Source organism: Clarias gariepinus, chromosome 4 (assembly GCF_024256425.1).
Source record: "Clarias gariepinus isolate MV-2021 ecotype Netherlands chromosome 4, CGAR_prim_01v2, whole genome shotgun sequence".
Taxonomy (NCBI): domain Eukaryota; kingdom Metazoa; phylum Chordata; class Actinopteri; order Siluriformes; family Clariidae; genus Clarias; species Clarias gariepinus.
This window is the reverse complement of record NC_071103.1, coordinates 27,799,476-27,814,998: the sequence shown is the minus strand read 5'-3', so window position 1 is coordinate 27,814,998 and position 15,523 is coordinate 27,799,476. Positions and strand designations below refer to the sequence as shown.

The following is a 15,523-nucleotide window of genomic DNA, read 5'->3' as shown; positions in this document are numbered from 1 at the left end:
TATTCCTTAACTTACCAAGTACTGAAGCGCCGATACTCCTTAACTGTTAAACACTTTGGGGTTTTCTCAAAGTTTCGTTAGCTGAGCGATCGCGCAGCCGTGTGTGCTGATGTGGAGCTGGACGCTGTTGCTGGGCAAAAGTCAGGGCAAAGTGGGGGGGAAAAGATGGATATGGTTATGAATGTTCAGCTCCTTAGCTCCTGTACAGTGTACCTAACGTTAGCTAAGTTCACCTCAGTAATGTCAGGGTGCCTCAGTATAACAATAAGCGGAAACAGACCAGCCTCGCGTATATAACAGTAACTGTCTGGTGTCTTATAAATTACCCAACAAAGGTAAATTACTGGCTCAACTTGATTTTTTTTTAAATATTTATTTAGTCTGTGTCTCCAAAGTTTTCAAAAACTCAGTGTTACCTTTTGTCTTAACAAATACCACTGTAAGAAGTTGGGCCAGCAATACAGTATTAATTAATTTAACATTTATCTAGTTGGATTTTTTTTTATGGTGTAAACACTTGGTTTCTTTATTGTTACAGTACTGTTCAGTGCCAATCCTGAGAGTTCTTATTTACATTTACATTTAGGCATTTGGCAGACGCTCTTATCCAGAGCGACTTACAAAAAGTGCTTTAAAGTTTACAAAGTTTTCTTATCACACTGTGTGTGCAAAATGTTTTTATTTTGATTAATAAATATAGCTGTGTTTTATACTGTTGATTTGTAATGATTTCACTTCACCAAGTGTTTAAGTGATCTCTCCAGCACTGTCTGTCCAGATTTTATTAATTCTTCGGACTTTACCATTTCTTTACCAATTTCCAATCATTTTAAATCTAAAATTTTAAATAAAATTGTTTTATTTCCTTGATGCTGGCCAATTACCGTACTAAAACTTATATATCCCAGTTACTGACCCAAGCGCAAGTTATGTAGCCATCGTGGTCGTTAACAAATAACAAGGCAACAAACCATTAAAGAATGATTTTCTACGTGACATTATCTACCACAACAGTGTCGTGCTGCACACCGCTGTCAGACAACTGAGACAGCCCTGTTCAAAAGCTAGCCAGGATTTATCACGTAATCCTTAGGTATTTTTTGTATTTATCTGTCTCATAGAGCCCCACAAACCACTGCAAGGCATATGGCTCTGTCACAGTAAGAGCACTGGCAAGGAGGCAAGCTACAAAAGAACATCATGCACCAGTGGTCCGCCCTGACAGCTGCATTATTTCCCTAAATTTATTTCAACAGACAGTCAGGATTCTTCCTCAGTTTAATCACAGTCAGTTCAATTCTTCATGTAGCAGTAGTTCTTTCTCTTATCACACAGCAGCACCCGCAGTATTGGAGGTTGAAAGGTAGGATGCACTCAGTAGGGAGCAAATGAAGCTGCTGCTGCATTTTCAGATAGTATTACCCATGAGTGTCAGAGGATAATGTAAACAGTACAGAAAGGTGTGCTTTCTGCTGTTCTTTTTTTTTTTTTTCATGCAAACTAAAACTCATGATGTTATATTGGACCATACTGATAGTCAAGTCATATCATCATGCTTCTGATAAACATGTTCTTTTCTAAACTCATCTGTGCTGCACCGTAAGGTCAAAAGGACACACTACTTCATTTTGTTTTTACATTTAGCTGGTCCAAGAGTCTGTTTTTCTGGCTTGTATTACACCTTGGGTGGGTTAAGATGTTCCTACCTGTCAGCTGGGCTTATGATCACTTACCTGATATAAATTCTTTTCACGAAACAGCCAGTCATAATTTACTACCCGTGTACATGTCAAGCCTGTACTAATTCAATATGCTGCTGAAATCCATATTTATGAGAACAAAGATTCTGTCTGTCAACACAGCTTTCCTTGCAATAACACAACTCATTTTCTGGGAATTTTATTTTAAAATGCTCAGAAAATAAAACCTAATAGATTAAAACCTAGAACTTCAAATATCTTAGTACTAAAGCAATTTCTTATGTCTAACTACCACATCAAATAATTATATTTTTAGTGTTTCAATTATACAACAGTGTATCTACCACACTGATAAAACTGTTTAATTGTAATTCTGTTTAGGTTTAATTTAGCAGCAGGTAATTAAACATATCTGTAATGCAGCAGAGAGAAGAAAAATATCTTTTTCTCTCTCATTAATTTCCAAAGCTGAAGGCCAGCCACATAAAGTATTTGCTAATTAATTGTTTGCTTTGGTGTTCCTGCTCTGTAGATTTGTAAAAATCACTAGGAACAATATTGATAGTAGTAGAAAGAATATTATATACAGTCAGGTCCATAAGTTTGTGGACAGATGAGTTTCATTATTTTGTCTCTGTACATCACCACAAAGGATATAAAATGAAGTAATCAAGATATTATTGAACCATTTATCTTCAATGTAATGGGTTTAACAAAATATTGCATAAACATTGTTGGAATTACAGATATTTTACTGTACGTAGTCCCTGTATTGGACAATAAACTGATGGCCAGGTTTGGCATGTTGCCCATGTTTCCCTGAAAGCAAGATTTACATGTACTAAAATAATGCCATGATAAGAATATGGAGACGAAAAGGAAGGGTTTATGATTCAAAGCATGCAACATCATATGTCAAACAATGGTATGGCATGGTTATGCCATACAGTACATGCCAATGGAAATGGGTCACTAGTGTTTTCTAATGATGTGACTGCTGATAGGCGTATCAGAGTGCAGGTGAGTAGAACTCTACTATTTGCTCAGACTCCTGCAATTCGTGTAACACAGGACAGCGCTTCACAGTACAGATAGATAATGACCCAGAATGTACTGCAAATTAAACCAAGCAGCTTCTTATGGCAGAGAAATGGATTGTTCCATTAACCCTTAACCCAAAATAAGCATGCTTTTTTTTTTTTACCAAAGGCAAAACTAAAAGCAGAATAATGTAGAAACAAGCTGCAACTGAAGAAGTGAAGAACTGGCAAAGTATCTCAAAGAAGGAAACTCAGCATTTGGCAATTTTATACTTTAGCCAGATTTCATTTATTCATTAACTTCAGTGTGTGCTTAGGGCATAAGGTGGAGGATGCACCCTGGATGGAGTTCCCCGCTGCAGTGTGCCGAGAGTACACAGTCAGCCATACAGTATGAGCAATATGGAAGCATCAAGAAGGCTATGGCACATGTCTTTAGATTTGGTATGGGGAAACCAAAAGAACCTGAAAAAAACTATAAAGCATGGGGAGGACATGCAAACTCCACCTACACTGACCTGAGGTAAGATTTCAACCCTCAGTCCCGAAGGTATGTGGTTAACCGCTGAGCCACTGTGCCCCCTTGAGCAATTACTGAAAATTATTCTTGTGTCTATAATTATGTTAGTTTGTCTATTTACTTCAAAGCCTGTAAAACTTAAGGGACTATGAAACAAAAAGCTGTAATTACTAAACTGCTAATGCAATTTTTGTTTTTTGTTAAATTCATTAGCTTAAGCATGAAGGCCTACCCTTCAACTACATCTTGATTGCTTCATTTCAGGTACATTGTGGTTGTGTACAGAACTACAAACATGAAAATTGCATAACTGTCCAAATACCTATGGACCCCTCTATTTATTTATAAGAGGCTGCAGAGACATCTACCAGTTTTCTAGCCCATAAGATATCACATGTACACAAATGTTCAGTGAATCATTAGCTTGGAAACAAGTGAAGTAAAGATGCTAGACTAAATCATAGAGACTCTGAGACAAAGATAGTATCAGGCAAACTACCATCAGATGTCTTCTGTCCTGCTGGGATGATTTTACAGCAGACAAAAGGAAACAACTGCTATCTGTGTTGATTTTAAAAGAGTGAAGATTATTAACATTAACAAACTAAACATGTGCAAAAGATCATTAGACCTATTACATGTAAAACCCAGAATCGTGAAAGAATCAAGCAGGTGTTGCACATAAATCAATTTTATTAGCTATGTGCGGTGCAGGATAGAAAAGTACCAGATAATACACAGAGTGACTGCAAAAATGCCTGGTTCTTAGTGAATGTAAGCCAGCTTTGCAGTTACACAGTTTATCAGCCTGTAATTGTGTTTAATTCTCTGCAAACAATTGCCTGTAAAGCTCCAGTAAAACAATGTCTGCCACTTTAAACTTTCAGCTCATGCAATTTCTATACTCAAAGAGAATATAGGCGGGTAAAATGTGATTACGTTTTATGAAAATCTTTGCACAATAGCAGCTAAATGTTCCTATTCTTGCTAATACAGGTTCTAATAGTCTACATACTGTACACTGGGGCAAAAAAGAATTTAGTCAGCCACCAACTGTGCAAGTTCTCGCACTTAAAAAGATGAGAAGGGCCTGTAATTTTCATCATAGGTATAGCACAACTATGAGAGACAAAATACGAAAAAAAAAATCCAGAAAATCACATTGTAGGATTTTTTAAAGAATTTATTTGCAAATTATGGTGGAAAATAAGTATTTGGTCACCTACAAACAAGCAAGAATTCTGGCTCTCACAGACCTGTAACTTTTTCTTTAAGAAGCTCCTCTGTCCTCCATTCTGTACTAATGGCATCTGTTATTAGTCTAAAAGACGCCTGTCCACAACCTCAAACAGTCACAGTCCAATCTCCACTATGGCCAAGACCAAAGAGCTGTCAAAGGACACCAGAAACAAAATTGTAGACCTGCACTAGACTGGGAAGACTGAATCTGCAATAGGTAAGCAGCTTGGTGGCACGAAATCAACTGTGGGAGCAATTATTAGAAAATAGAAGACATACAAGACCACTGATAATCTCCCTCGATCTGAGGCTCCACGCAAGATCTCACCCCATGGGGTCAAAATGATCACAAAACTGTAAGGAAAAATCCCAGAACCACACAGGGGACCTAGTGAATGACCTGCAGAGAGCTAGGACCAAAGTAACAAAGGCTACCATCAGTAACACACTGCACCGCCAGGGACTCAAATCCTGCAGTGCCAGACGTGTCCCTCTGCTGAAGCAAGTACATGTCCAGGCCCATCTGAAGTTTGCTAGAGAGCATTTGGATGATCCAGAAGAGGATTGGAAGAATGCTATATAGTCAGATGAAACCAAAATTTAACCTTGTGTTTGGAGGAGAAAGAATGCTGAGTTGCATCCAAAGAACACCGTACCTACTGTGAAGCATGAGGGTGGAAACATTATGCATTGGGGCTGTTTTTCTGCAAAGGGACCAGGAGGACTGATCCATGTAAAGGAAAAAATGAATGGGCCCATGTATCGTAAGATTTTTAGTGAAAACCTACTTTCATCAGCAAGGGCATTGAAGATGAAATGTGGCTGGGTCTTTTTAGAACACACCATTCAGGCAACGAAGAAGTGGCTTCATAAGAAGCATTTCAAGGTCCTGGAGTGGCCTAGCCAGTCTCTAGATCTCAACCCCATAGAAAGTCTTTGGAGGGAGTTGAACGTCCGTGTTGCCCAGCGACAGCCCCAAAACAACAACAGGAATGAGCCAAAATACCAGCAACAGTGTGTGAAAACCTTGTGAAGACTTACAGAAAACATTTGACCTCTGTCATTGCCAACAAAGGGTATATAACAAAGTATTGAGATAAAATTTTGTTATTGATCAAATACTTATTTTTCACCATAATTTGCAAAGAAATTCTTTTAAAATCCTACGATGTGATTTTCTGGATTTTTTTTTTTCTTATTTTGTCTCTCATAGTTGAGGTATACCTATGATGAAAATTACAGGTCTCTCTCATCTTTTTAAGTGGAAGAACTTGCACTTAAATTACTTTTTCACCCCCTCTGTATTTAAATAGCATCAGAGGAATTGCGCATTCAGCACGAATCATTTGTCGATCAATGCAGTAAACTATTGTCTTTGCCTAAGATGTATATTTTTCTTATTAATATCGTAATGTTCTACATTTCTAATAATCCATATTTATTGTACTTGTAAATTAAAATAATCTGATTTAAAAGCAGCTTTGAGGGTGTTGTTGTATTCTGGCTAAATATTGCCCCCTAGTGGTCATAAACACAGGACATTTTTAAAAGGTGCTGACAATTGTGTATCAAGCTATTGTGATACTGTGAGTTACAGAATTACAGATGTGGTTATGTATGCAAATGCATGACAGATATCTTGACTTGAGATAATGTTTTGGGCGCTCTCTCCTTCTCTCTCTCAGTTCAGATCATTTTAGCAGTGTTTTATTGTGATGAATGTTAGGAAATTACATTGTTGACAAAGCAATTATAGGAGGTTGATTACATTATAAGTTACATCTAGCTGCATTTATAGACATATATTAACCTTATAAACATAATAAATATAAAAGAAAAACATCTATACCGTCTATACCGCTTTATCCTGTATTCAGGGTTGCGGGTGCTTGGGGCCTATCCCAGGAGGCTTAGAGCACGAGGCAGGGTACACTCTGGACAGGGTGCCAATTCATCGCAGGGCACACACACATACACACTTGATCACACACTCACTCACATACTCACTCGCACTATGGGCAATTGGGGAACGCCAATTAGCCTAATCTGCAGGTCTTTGGACTGTGGGAGGAAACTGGGGTACCAGGAGGAAACCCACCAAGCATGGGGAAAACATTCATGCACACAAAAAGATGCACACAATCGAGTCTGGCCAGGAATTGAACACTGGAGGTAAAAGGCGACAGTGTTCACCACTACATCAACGTGCCGCCACATAGTAGGTAAAGAATAAAAAAAAAAAAAAAAAAAAATAGTAACAACAAAAACTATCAGTAACTAACTATCTCAACAGTACATCCATCCAGTAACCTCTGTAGTCCAACATGGAGACTATTGGTGACCATTGTATTTATCACGTTGGAATTTGGAAACAGTAATTAGCCTAATCACCAGGAGGAAACCGACCAAGAACTGGGAATACATGCAAAATCCCAAAGCCGGAACTGAACCTGGATCCTGAAGGTGCAAGGTGACAGTGCTAACCACTAAGCCACTAACTAAACGCTAATGATGTTAAATTGGGATTAATTGAGTTAGGGAAATTCTGTGTGTGTGGACGTTGTGTTTCACTGCCTCTTAGGTTCAAATTTGGGAATTATGTGATGTTTTCAGTAAAGGTGTTCCTAATATTTTTATATCTTTGACAGTGGAGGAGAAAGTGCAGCTCCATCTCGACCTCACCACTCATACACTGAGCACTCCCTCTTTCTCTCTTTCTCTCTCTCTCTCTATCTCTTTCTTTGTGTGTGTGTGTGTGTGTGAGTAAACCAAAACATTCATGATCTAACATGTACGCATGATACTATATTCAAATCACAACGTCATGGCACATTGGGATGTATGGCGCAACACTGCTTGCTGGATCATATCCAGGTGTCATTGAGTGGAGCTAAAGAAAGTACTTGCACGTGTAGAACACTGAAAGGCAATCCAGACACACCGTGAGTTGGCAGATTGAGGAGTGGTTGAAGAGCGTGTTTCATGAGCGAACTACTGGCTCTTGCTTCAGGCGGTACATAACCTGATTGGATGGTTGTGTTATATGCAAAAGATGTAGGCTTGGCCTTAAACAACACACATGGGCTTGTCTGTGACGACACGTGGTGTAAAGAGAACTCCTTAGTCTGCACTAATGTTGACTTTAAACTCTCACTGGAACATACTTCATTATTATGTAATGTAGGATTTTGATGGTTTTATTGCGTGGCTCCTATTTTAAAGGAATGACAGTGCAAGTGATCATACATACAAGACATAAGTCAAATAATTCATTTATTGAGGTTGGGTTTTTATGCTGATATTTAAAAGGTAAAATTTTTACCCAACAGGGTATTTTGGCGTGGTAGGGAGATCCAACCATCAATGTTGATTGCACACAGACTTTGGTTAAATGCTTTAAACAAAAGAGTGAATTGTAGCAATTAGCACCTGAGAAGATTAGTTGTAGGTAGAGGAGTGAAAGCACTTCACTACTAGTTTGAGTCATTTCCCAATTTTTCTGGGTGTGGCAAACATACAGAACATTTTTTCTTAGGCGTCAATTCTGCAAACTAGGAGCTGCTTCCTAAACAAGCAGACTACGCTGAAACACCAGGAAGGAAATTATCTCTATACTCATTAATCAATTAAATTTGAATGCAGTTTATTCAATGCTCAGAACTGATATGCAAACATGTGTCAAAGTGTGCTTTCTACATGGGGAGCAAATACAAGTTTGCGAGGTCCATTTCAAAACATGGCTATCATACATGGTTGTGGTACTGTATACAAGACACATCTACAGTGGTGGGTAAAAGGATTAAAAGAATTTATGGCACACTGCCTGCACAATTATTAGGCAAGTTGTATTCCTGAGGATTAATTTTATTGTTGGAAAATAACAATGTCACCAGTTCACTCATTCCTTGGACCACTTTTGGTATGTCTTGACCACAGCAGCCCGCAAACATCCCACAAGAGCTGCAGTTTTGGAGCTGCTCTGACTCAATCGTCTAGCCATCACAATTTGACCCTTGCCACAGTAGCGACAGAGATTCAGTTACAATCTCATTACAATACAGTATATCTTGATAAAATGGCACCTGGAAGTAGGTGGGATATGTTAGGAAGCAAGTGAACTTTTTTCCTGAGGTTGATTTGCGGGATGCAGGAAAATGGGCAAATATAAAGATTTAAGTGAAGGCCAAATTGTGATGGCTATATGACTGGGTCAGAGCAACTCCAAAATGCCAACTGTGGGGTGGTCCTGGTCTGCAGTGCTCAGGACCTGGTCCGATTAAGGAAAACTGGTAAACCAGATGTATGTGGGGACCAAAGTCGGACCCATGTAGACTGATCCAATAAAAGAGATACTATAGCTCAAATTGATGAAAAAGTTAATGTTGTTCAAAGAGAAAGGTGTCAGAAAAAAACACCAGGCACTTACTGTTTTGTCGCCAAAGAAGGGAACTTTACAATATTAAGTGGGTGGTCATAATATAACAGCTGACTCGTGTATACATTTGCACAAGTATTAAATATATTAGTAAATATAACATAGAAACAACTGAGGTCAAGTGAAATGCAAACTTCTGTGGTACATTTCTGTACATGATCTTCAAGAAGCAATAAAGCAGGTATGAGAACTCACAGGATTAGGACTAAATGGCTGTGTAGCTATAAGAAACCCCCTTTTTTTAGTGAAACAAATTATAGAAAGAAAAAGCTTCAGGTTGCTGGAGATCAAAAAGTTTAGACTATGTAGCAATAAAAAAAAGAATTATGTGGTCTGATGAGATCAGATTTACCCTACTTCAAAGTGAGGGGTGCATCTGGGTAAAAAGGGAAATGCATAAAGCAATTGATTTCTATGAAGCGACAAGGACAGTAGTCCAATTAAATGGCCTAGTCGAGCTATAGCCATAGCTTGACTTAAATGTGCATGTAAAAAGAGAAGACTGGCATAGCACAATCACAAGATGAGCATTTTGCATTAAAATTCAAAATGTATCACACCATAGGCTGTAAACAGATGCACAGATCCTTTGAAGCACTAAAGGCATTCACCAGTTGCAGTAGTGAGTAAACACACACTCTCACACAGACACACACTCCCACAGTAAGAAGTCTGGCTCTCAGTTGATAACACTATTGCTGCCCCACTTTTCCTCCTGTCACCATGTATGGTGTCCCACCATCTAAGGTGCCAGCTGTTTGCCTGCCTGGTCCTTGAACACAACAAGCCCTTCCAGAAATAGTCTATTACTCATATTTCAACACTGACTGTACACACCCTTTGAGATTCACTGTTTATTTGAGCCTTGGGTGTATTTTGCATTAGGTCATATTTGTAAAAAGGAGAGTAGAAATGTTTGTAACTAGTGGTAAAAGCAGAGTAAGTAGGGCCTGCTGAGTGCAGCATTTCCTGGAGCTGCTTTGCTTTCAGCAGCCAGTGTTCAGACTGGACCAATGCCAGCAAGAGAGGGGGAGGTGTCCCTGTGGTGAAAAACGCAGGCGGGCTCAGGGCACTGAGTACACTGCTAAACACGTGCTCATGCTGTCTACAACACAAACACAGCGTGGTGTGGGAGGAGCCCTATTTCTAGGAAATCTTAACCGACTGGAACAAATGTTATCTCCACCCTAAAACCCTTCCTTCGTTTCTCTTCCTAGCCTCTCTGTACGTGCTTTACTGCACTGAGTGCTCTGATAAATATTTGTTTACTTCAGACACTCAAGAGTGAGGCGACTTTTTAAAGCATACACTCAGACTAGCCAACAAGATTCTATTTTACATCAAAACACAATTAAATATATGTCCACTTAATTATAGTGTATCAAACTGCAATTGTATAACAATAAGAGAGGTTGGACATGGTTGGAAATACCATTTTATGTGATTCATTATGTATACCTTGGGAGTATAAAAGAATGCTAACATATGCAGATGCCTGTGTACTCTAACTCTTACTCGTGCATGAGAATCAGGCTCTTTAAACCAGATTGAAAAGGAACTTATTAGTTAAATAGATAAAAATTAAGTAATAAAAATGAACAACATAAAAATAATTACAACAAACATGGATATAATTAAACACCTAGTTTCACAGATTCCTAGGAGTGAAAAAGGAGACACCAAGCAGCTAGAGTGACTGTAAATGTATTACAATATCTTTTGTTACAGTGATGGAAATCACAACCCACTACTATTAATTACGACAGTGTATATATTTTTTGCGTTCCCATATTTATTGGATTCAATTGGTTAAATTAAATCCACACCTCGGCAGCATAATAGTACGGTGTGTAGTATTGCCTTCCTCACAGCTCCAGGACCCTGAACATGCTGCTAGTTGGAGCTGGCTGGCCGTGTGTATGGTGTCCTGCAGTGGACTGGTGTATTGCCACCCTGTCCCGTGCTCACTCTATATGAATTAATGCATGAATAATTCAGACTTCAGGAACTAAAAAACAAGTAGACACCCAAGTAATGTATATTTAAATTAAAAGATTTATTTAAATGTTCTCTGTAAGGAAAATGAAAGGCAAAAGTTAACATTACCATGTTTAAATTTCTGTTCACTGCTGCCAAGAAATTAATGTACATATTTAAATACTTGAACTATGTTTATAAATGAAATCTGTACAAAGGTGTTCTGTGGAATTTATTTTGTAACTGTAGAGATCTCATGCTGCAAGAGGTGTATGAAAAACATGTTTTCTGGTAAGAAGTGTAATGCATAAACAGACACAGGAGACCCCGTGCTACTTTTTAAAGCCTGTTTTGTGTCGTGTTTAACCCACACTCATCACTGCCTCCCCTTTAAAAAAAACATTTACAGCTAAAGCACTCCCTGATGGCCTATTTAAGTGGACTCCAATGACAAAAAAAAATAGTTTAGAGTGCTATGACCTTATGATCAAAAATTTATTTTGACTCTCTCAACAAGGAATTTGTGCCTAAATTATTGATCGGTGCCTTATCATCTATTTAAAGGTAAAGCCGGATAGCCCTACTTGGCTCATGTCCCATACAAAGTGCCCAGTGTATGAAGATCCCAAATTTAATTTTGAAGTCAGTTAAAGATAAATGATTACACAACAATATTGCAATGAAATAAAAATAACAATGACAAGCATGCATGTCCTTTAAGGACATCACAGGTGTTTATAAATGTTTACTATTTTTCTATCACCAAACCTAGCCAATAAATTTTGCTTTCCACTAAGTTCTTTTACTAAATAGTTTATAACAAACCACTTCTTTATGCCTACTAAAGTTCCTTAAACAAGTTTTTCATCTCAAGTACTGTACATTTAATTTTCCACACCAGGACAATTTTTCACATTCATTTTCTAAAACTGATTTCTGACCATACATATGTAGTACATTACTGACTATGAGTTGATGTGTTTTCAAATAGTTTCCCACTTTCAGAGTGAACAGAGAATACAAAGGCAGCGTTGTTTCTTTCACACAGCTAGATACATGTATAGAATTAGCAAGGAAATCAGCATTTTAGTCATGACATGTCTTCACTGCTCTTCACACCTGCTTAAGGATTATTCCCTTGGTTACACGGCTTAGGTTTGTTCATGCTCTTTTAATCACAGTGAAATATCTGACTCATCATAGTATTTGGACATCCTCAAAATATAAAAGCCTTTAGGAAAAAGTAGAATTTTAATAAGATGAATCCATTTACCACACCTTATATTATTATAAGGGAGGTCTGACAGTTTGCTTACACACACACACACACACACACACACACAACACATCCCAAATAATAATGTACATCTGATACTACCCTACTGCATTCCAGAGAGTTTCGCAATGTCAAATTCTTTGTGAATATAGCATGACCGGTGATTATATATTTCCATCATTTTCCATCATATATTATAGACAGCATTTATAGATATTTAAAATACAACTGTTGTAGGCCATATGCATTCAACAAGACAATTTCATTCAGCCTCTACATTCATAGTCAGTGAACCAGGCTAACAGAAAGGATGACCTCAGCCTGAGAAACAGTACACAATGTCTTTTGTTTTTCAGGAAGGACGGTACTGAGAAGCAGAACCCCCATGGCTGTGCTGATTACCAAAACATGGTGAAACAGCACACCAACTGTTACCAGGTTGCTCATGGCTAACCACACATTAATACATTCATTATCTTGTTTAGAATACACATCCTAAGGTATATCTGCTTTCAGAATCCAGATGAAAACTGGAATGTCTAGAATATTCTGATTTGCATTTGTAGTTATAATATAGGTAGATTAAGCAGTGTAGTTGAAGTGGTGTGTTCCCATGTTTATTATTATTATTATTATAACAACAACAACAACAAATAAAAATTCATTACTTAGTTTGATAATTTAAATGAAGCAAAACTAAATAAAGGTGTGTGTGTGTGTGTGTGTGTGTGTGTGTGAATTTACACATCTGAAACTTCTAACAGACCTGACAGGAAATCTAAAAACTGACTTGTGATAGTGTTCGAGTTCTAAGGAACCCTCTAAAAACCATGCTCTGTTCATCTAACAGGAAGAGGAAGTGGGGAAAGAGGTGTCATGAGAATGAACACTTTTATTAGCAATTTCATCATTTTAAATCATCTAAATATTGAGCACAATAAAGTGTCTTTTAAAAAGTGAATTGTCTTAAAATATGATTATTTCATTTATGGTTTGTGAAGAAGCTTTAGGAACTTAAAATTCAGTCATTTCTGGTATACCCATATGTACTATAAATGTTTAACCTATTTGAGATTTTCGACATGGTTTAATTAAAACTTAAATGAAACTAAAAGATGAGAGTGGAAATTAATTAGAACATCTTGTTCACAGTCTTTGTGTACAGTGTCCCTACACCCTGCATTTCCGTTTGTGTAATGCTATTTAGTTGGACTACGTGGGCCTCACCCATGGCGTCAACCTGGGGGGGTTATAATATTTTACGTTCAAATAACAGCTTAACACATACCATGTAGATCTTAATATGCTATAAATAGTCTTTAAAAATAACTATATGTTAGAAATATTCAATTATTATAATAATCTATTACATTTTAAGATACATCGCAAATATTAACCTGGACCAGCTCTCCCCAGGAAAGTGGTACGTTCCGTCTGTTGCGTCATTCATTGTTTACAAACCAACCCTAGCGGCTGCTTTTCGTTGGGCAGCGTGGTGGCTGTGAGGACGCCGGTGAAGTGCCCACGTCGTATTTCTGAAGAATTGTGTATTGAAGGTCTGGGATTTATATGCAAAAATGCCTTGTCGAAAGGAGAATTACATTTTTCTGGAACAGTCCGTGACCGTCGATTCTAAAGAGGTGGACGCTCTTGTGACAAAAATCGGCGAGGCGCTTCAGCTGCACAACAATAGCGCTACACAGCAGACGATGTCGCGTCTCCACGGTCTGACCAGCAGCAGCAGCAACAACAACAGCAACACCAGCAGCAGTAACACTGCCAGCGCACAGAAAAGAAATGGCTGCTGTATACGTCTCCGGAGCGGGCGGAAAGCGACCAGAGCGAGTCCGTACAACATCCCCGGCTCCAGCGATCAGGAGTGGGACCATTTCTCAGCGTGGAACCGAAAGGGACTCGACGGTACGGGTAACGAGGACGATCCGCACCAACTCCTCCAGGAACTGATCTTATCTGGGAACCTCATCAAAGAAGCGGTCAGGCGACTCCAGTTCTCTTCTGAGTCGCACCGCGATTTTTCTAAACAGATTGACTGAACCTGTGAGACAGGAGGAGGAGGACAGGAGTGCTGGATTAAAGATCGCCCTCTCATCACCTCGGCTAACCTGATTAGCTGCTGGATAGCCAACAAGATCAAGAGCGATTACGATCATGTTCTGTAATAAAACCACGATGTTGGGTTTAACAAATGAAACCGTAACGTTATGTTGACTGTTATCTAGCGCTGAATTATTATTTTATTTTATTTCTTATTTTTTAAACGTGACTAAACACATTGTCACTAGAGCCCAAGTGTTTTTTTTTTTTCTGAATGAAATGTAAACAGCGAGCTATTATTTGTCTTTAACTCTTAAAGGTTGTGATTTGAAACGGTATTCCTGTTTGCAGGCTAGTAGACCAAATGGTCTGTGCACCACGATTGGGTGGCAAGTAAGAGGTTAGCACTGTGCCCTTGGCGTGCTACCTTTGTTTACAGTCTTGCTATCAGTAGCTTGGTATGGGGATGGGCCACAGGTACACACACACACTCACCAAATCTCTGATCTGACTGAAGAGACAAGGTACTTCAATGTCTTGAAGATTTGGACTTTCGAACTGTTTTCTACACCCACGTGGACTTCTCCATCGAGTCTCACCTGAAAAAACACAAACTGTTGGGGATTTTCATGAGAGTTCTCACTTTGTAATGAGAGACGCAGATTGGCACATCAGACTCTCTGGTGCTTTCAGAATTTCTCTGTGGAATTCGTCTGTTTCTCTGCTTTCTCTGTAATGTTTTGTATGCTTCGTACCGAAGTCATTTTAACAGCCCTGACTTTTTCTCAGGCAGTTTGGTCCTTAATAAACACGGTGGATTTTTTTCTTTTTCATTTGGCTGTCAATTTTGATTTATTCACTCACTGTTGCTGTGCTGGGGAAACCGAAACTACATGCTAAGATTGGGGGGGGAGGAGTACTTTTATTATCTTTCTTACTGCTTACCTAAGAAGATAAACTTCTTTCACTTAAAATTATTTAAAAGTACACCATATTTGCATTTTTAAATCTCCATAAGAACAAGTAAAAGTTTCAGATTGAAATGTAGGTCTGTACATGCTCATAGATCTTCAGACTATTTCGGGTAAATGCTGTGAGCAGCACTCGCGTGTGATATCTGTGGAGTCATTCTTCCTCTACTTCTTGGTAATAGAAACACTTTTCTGAAAAGCTGCCACGTGTAGAGCAGCCAGCGGTCTATACTTCCTCTATCAATCACCCTCCCCCAACCGCCCAGTTACTACTGTGCATTATATGATTATCGTGGACTCATTTGTTTCA

The 15,523-nt window shown here is 38.5% G+C and overlaps 1 protein-coding gene across 1 annotated transcript; it reads left to right on the top strand.

Moving 5' to 3' along the window:
• The first annotated feature begins 13,656 nt into the window (after positions 1-13,656).
• gbp (glycogen synthase kinase binding protein) lies at positions 13,657-15,072 on the top strand. Its single transcript, XM_053493881.1, has one exon. It carries the CDS (start codon positions 13,765-13,767, stop codon positions 14,239-14,241), a length of 477 nt encoding a protein of 158 aa, XP_053349856.1. The 5' UTR covers positions 13,657-13,764; the 3' UTR covers positions 14,242-15,072.
• The last annotated feature ends 451 nt before the right edge of the window (positions 15,073-15,523 follow it).

Excerpts from the sequence above, each read along its gene's own strand:
- gbp (XM_053493881.1), top strand. The coding sequence starts at position 13,765 with ATGCCTTGTCGAAAGGAGAATTACATTTTTCTGGAACAGTCCGTGACC.